The sequence below is a fragment of the Acyrthosiphon pisum genome, chromosome X, assembly GCF_005508785.2.
Source record: "Acyrthosiphon pisum isolate AL4f chromosome X, pea_aphid_22Mar2018_4r6ur, whole genome shotgun sequence".
NCBI classification, from domain to species: domain Eukaryota; kingdom Metazoa; phylum Arthropoda; class Insecta; order Hemiptera; family Aphididae; genus Acyrthosiphon; species Acyrthosiphon pisum.
The window spans coordinates 14,363,214-14,369,213 of record NC_042493.1 but is presented as its reverse complement, the minus strand read 5'-3'; the positions used below and the strand labels follow the sequence as shown (position 1 = coordinate 14,369,213).

At 33.3% G+C, this 6,000-nt stretch overlaps 1 protein-coding gene across 1 annotated transcript in view; it reads left to right on the top strand.

Annotated features, from left to right (window-relative positions):
* The first annotated feature begins 247 nt into the window (after nt 1-247).
* Nucleotides 248-6,000, top strand: part of LOC100571445 (homeobox protein B-H1-like) — a 77,376-nt gene continuing 71,623 nt past the window's right edge. Inside the window, exon 1 of the mRNA XM_029485957.1 lies at nt 248-979. Coding sequence (XP_029341817.1) covers nt 733-979 — 247 coding nt within the window. The 5' untranslated portion in view covers nt 248-732. The remainder of the gene's footprint in view (nt 980-6,000) is intronic.

Sequence of the window (6,000 nt, the reverse complement as noted above, 5' to 3'; positions counted from 1 at the left end):
TGCTGCAGCTGCAGATCCGTGTATATTATGGTATTATTAATATTTATTATATAGGAGGAATCCTGAGGTTGCCAACGATTGGTCGGTTGGCGTCGCTCCTCCTTCAGACAGACACCATGGTTACCGCCACTGCCGCCGACGACAACGTTACCACCACTACCGCCTACAACCATGTAACAGCGCAACTACCATGTTGTGACCATGTACCATTAATTGTATACCTACTCCGGCGGCAGCAGGTTTCTGTGGTTGTGTATACTAATTATTACTATTATTATAACGCGTTCGTGAACAGTGTCTGCACGCGCAGTACAGCGGCAGCAACGGCGGCGGTAGTGCGTGCGTATCTCACTTGCGACGTACAGTGATATTGTGACAATACATCGCGTTATTTTATATAATTATTATCATACGTTCGTACTCTAACTATATTGTTATTTAATTATTACGTTAATAAAACAGTTCGTTCACGTACGAGTCAATCGATCCTACATCAGTCCGATTGTATTAAAAAATATTTTTATCGACGGTCTTGGTCCCAGCCGCCCGGAAACACCGGAGAGAAAAAGTTGTCTCTGCAGTCCACGACTTTCAGCTATATATTGTATAATAATAAAAATATCAAAATCCGTTTTCGTGTACACTCGCGTGCGGTTTTTTCGTGTCGGCATCACGCCCGCGATAAATGTCATCGGCACCGTCCGGGCCCGCACCACTTGCACCGTCAACGCGATGATTGCTTCGGAGACCCGTAACCATTGCGTCGCCGTAGTCATGGATTTGAGCACGCGGGCCAGTTCCGGCGGCGGAGGCGACTCCAACGACGGCGGCAACCATGGTCGCCGGCGGAGCGGTGGCGGCAGACCGGCCAAGTCGGTGTTTTCCATCCGGAGTCTGGTCGGCGAGGATACCGTTCGCAACCGTCGCGACCGGGACGTAGACGGCAGCGGTGACGACGACGACGACCGAGGCGATCACGGTGAGTGTACCTATACAAATATAATATTAATAAATCTATGTTGTACTCAGGCCCCCCCACATCAAATTTTAGGCCCCTTTTCAGGCAATGTTTCTGTGGGCCCTATACAAATTTTCCACTAAAATATAACCCATTACAAGCGATGAGAGTGTCCCATACACGATTTTTACTTATTATATTACAATGTTCATTTATATCATAAAATAAGACATATTCCTATCAGAGTTTCATAATTTCAAAAATTACAAATCCATTTCAATAGGCCCCTAAAATAGCCAGGCTCCTGTACTCCAGGTCCAACAGTCCCCCCCTTGTGGGGGCTCTGGTTGTATTACCTACCTTAATGCCAAATTATGTTATGGGGACGTCACACCCACATGTGTTGTCTCCGTCTTAAAAAATAGAACATGGAAAAAAACTGTTTTACGCGGTACAATTGTAATCCCTCTGTATTTATAATAAAACTACCAAAATTCTACAACGCATAGGAAAGAGCTTTATCTGTGTTGTAGTGCTTTAAATTTTTTTTATAGCACTAACAAATCATTTTAAATAATTAAACCCGTATAATTAAATGAAAAAAACAACATCTGATGCTCTCAAACCGATTATTTTAAATGTATTTAATACTAGGTATATACTATTTAATACTTAATAAATACTATTTATGTTATCCAAATAATAGAAACACTACGACACAGATAAAATTCTTCCCCGTGAATCGGGGAATTTATTTTAGTAATTCTTCTATAAATACAGAGGGAGTAAAATTGTCCCGCGCAATACAGTGTTTTCCATGTTGTTCATGTGTAAGACGGAGAGAACACATGCACACGTGTCGTCATAAACATACGCATACGTAAAATTGTAAACTGATAATATTATATAATATGCTTTTAACAGTTGGTATATTATAGTTTACATTATACTCAGTGGCACCGACTTGTTTTTCATTTGGTGGGGCAAAGTATAAAAATTAGTTACCACCACCACCCACCACCCACGTGATTATAAGGTAAATTCAATTATCACAAAGCAAACACTGGGGCGAACCGCCCCATAAAAAATATGCTTTCGGCGCCACTGATTATACTAATATAACGATTAGTGTCAATTGCAAATAACATTGTATTTTAGATCACCAATATTTATATTATAATACCTAATAAAAATTATATTATTATTATTAATGTAATCTGACTAGAGTATGCAAATGGGTTTTCATTAGTCATTCAAATTCGTTTACCCGTGAACCATGGATCTGCGTCATTTCACATCATTCCGTGGGATGCAATTATGCAAATATAGGTGGAACCATTATCTACAAAAATCCCGATAAACTTGCATACTTTGAAAACAATGATACTTACGTATTATTAGATAATTTAATTTAAGGGGTATATTAATATCATGATTCAAGGTTTGCGAATGCAACAATTATGACAGCCAGAGGCTGGCTTCAAGAAAGGGCCAGCGGGGCCCTATATTTATATTTTGGGCCTAGCGAATTAAAAAATTGTATTGTAATGTTATTATTATTATTATCGCCTAAAAAAAATTCTCCTGACCTCGCTCCACCGTAAGGCCAGCTCTGATGACACCTAAACATATAATATAATATTGTATAGATAAATCATGTACCTAAATTGTACATAGTTAATACGTAAAGTGAACCTAACGCGGTGGTTTTATTATTTAGCTATGTAAGAAAAAAATTCGCATAAAATATAATGGTCATATCTCTTGTATGTATATAAAACGTAAGTAGTGATATGGCAGCAACAGCAATTTCTGCTGCTGCTACGACGACAAGAGCACGAGAGATTGATCGGAGAGGTAAATAAAAAATCTTACATACATTTATTATTGAAAACCCTAAAAGAATAAAACATCTGCAGCTGCAAACAGAAATTTACGAATAGGTACGTTGCATATTGACAACAAAAATTATTTATACTATTTCCAAAAATGTGGTTGATTCATAGTTTGTACTTTGTCAGTAGGTACCTATAGTAATATATTTTAATATTTAGTATCGTGGTATAAGTATTGTCTAAATTGTATTTACATAATATTATTATGCTTCTTTGTTTACATTTTTTTTTATCCTGGTTGTTCGAAAAAATGCAAGTTTTAAAAAATTTATGGTTAATGTATTAAATATACATTTCTAACAAAAATAAGTGAATATTATTTCGTTTTATTGTTATACGGATTGCTGTAAATCTGTATTCTGCAGTATCTATATTATGCTATGTCCTATGACACTATAATAAAGACTACAGAGAACAATAAATTAATATATTATGACGATACAACTATAAAACCTATCGCCGCGGCGCCTCGTACGATTTACAATGATAACTACTGCACTATCTATACGGAAGATGCGTTTTAATTCAATACATTTGTAATATTTTATCAAAAGGGTATAAACTAGTGATGTGGATTTTACGTAAAAAAATTTTTTGGTAATTTACCGTGTAAATTTACCAAATTTACGGTAAAATTGGTAAATATTTATTAAAATTCAAATTATAGCGTACCTGTTGAATTTTTTCACAATATAATGTAAAGAAGGCAAGATAAATATAAAATAAAGCATTAGTATTTAATCCCTTTATTAATAATAACAATTAATAATTATTAATTTATCATAGTAAAATATAAAATACCGCGAGTAATGACGTATTGACGTATGATGTATTGGTTTGTGAACATTTCATAATATTGATGTTAGTTGTAGGTATTAGTTAGTGTATGTTGTATTTATACCTATAATATTATGTAGTTAGCATTTTATGGTTGTAGTCCAGTTGGTAATAATTTATAATACATAGTTTATGTTTATGACAACTGTCAGAGTTTCAGCTTAATGGGGATGAGAGCCATTATTTAGCTTACTCGAGCGGCCGAGTTGCCCCTAATAAAGTTGAATTAGTTGAATACACAAGAGCACAATCATATAATATCATACAATATAATAAGACACTTATAGCATATTACACATAATATTATATTAGAGATAATTATTGAAAAAGAAGACTTAAACGCCTGCACCTGTATTCGATACAATAATATAATACATTATTAGTTAATACTCAATATATACAGTTACGTGCAATATAAGGGATACAAATGAGTTGTATCCCAACGCAAAAATATGGTATCTAGGTAATTTTCGAAAATACCATACCTTGGAAAATTTATTAGTGTTTCCAACATAGGATAAGGCTATATTATTATATAACGTTATTATACGTTTACATAAAAATAATAAATAATAGAAGTAGATATAGGTATAGTATAGTATAAGTATACTGTATTTTTGGTAACAACGGTAATTACCGATTCGTCGTATACCTACTAGTATTTTAAAATATCGGTAGTTAATACTGCCAGCATTAGGTGTACCAGTCATTTCGTCGGAGCACAGCTCAGTGATTCAACAGTTCATATCAAATATGGGTCCTTGACCCTTGTGCAATGACACCTTTACCATTAAATTATATCAGAATTGTAAATAACTAATAAGTATTTATTTTTAAAATAATAAAGTTATATGCAAATTTATCTTGATCAAATGTATCTATCGATATTTTCATTAAAATCTGAAGTACTTATTAAATAAAATAAAATTATGTACGTAAATACAATCTAAATAACTGGAAAACATTTTGTTTGCGTGCCTTTTTTCTGCAAAATTATTAATAATTTTTGTTTTTTTTTTTTTTTATGTACATAATTGGGGCATACTCGATCGATTTGAAAAAGTTAGAATTCCATGTCACCTAATCTTTCTTGACACCTTTATTGTTACTAGTCGTAACTTATACTTCATAGTTTGGCATTTGCTAAAATCACATACGCATATCAGTGTCATACTGCCATGGTTCTGTGTATAGGTAATAGGTATATATGTATATCTAGTATATTAGCTATTATAGGTGTTCCTACGTCATACACGATACTTAAAGCTTTTAATCTTGGTGTGGTTGGAGATAGCAGTTTTTAGATTTGTTGTACATAACACTTCCCGTTTATTAATACCTATAATAGGTACTTGTTTTCAAATACGAGAACAATTTATTTTTCGAACTCTAAAAACTCAATATAGTTCATATCTATCAAAAGCCAATCAATTATTTATCACATAAGGCTAAAGTCTACGAATATTACGGACATAAATTAAATATATTGCTGTTTATAAATAAATCGTATCAGTGGCGACTGGCGACTTTGTTAGTAACTACTTAGTATGTTATTTTGATCAGTGCTCTCACAATACACATAAACGCCTGTGTCGATTTGGGGAAAAAACAATTAATATTCCGTACCTGCTAACTGGGACACAGAATCATAGAAGAAAATCGTTAGTCCAAACCAATGTAAAAAAATTATATGGTGCATATTTTTCCACGCAAGTTTGTGTGAACGATTTTTTTTATAGTTTTTAATATTATTTCTAATCTTGTTTTCGATTCATCATTTCCACGAACATCGATAACCGCACAATAATACTTCTGTATTATACATTATAATATATTTGTTATAAATAATTTAATTTAACCAACTTTAAATGTTTTCCGAGATAAAAATTTGCAAAACTGCAAGACTTTTGTGGTATATCAGTACTTATTTACTAATAACAATATACCATTATCTCTCCATGAATGAGCTGCTCATTCTACTCGTTTGTTACTGATAAATTATATTTATGTTGGGTTTTTGAAATAACTGACTTCCTCATTTGTTCTTCTTCAATAAGTCAATATTCTCCGTTTTCAACAATATAGGGTCATATAGATACGGTGGAGTACTTTTTTTTTCAAAGATCATTAAAATAGCTTCTCTGCATCACCTTTTGTTCTGACCACGTTTCGCTTTCATAAGATTTTTCGTATTACAGTTAAACATTTAATTTAAATTAAACCAATCCATTACAGCGAGTACAATGACAAGGTATAGGTAGGTACAATAGAAACCTATACTATGCAGCTGAACCGTGTTCTACTTTTTTT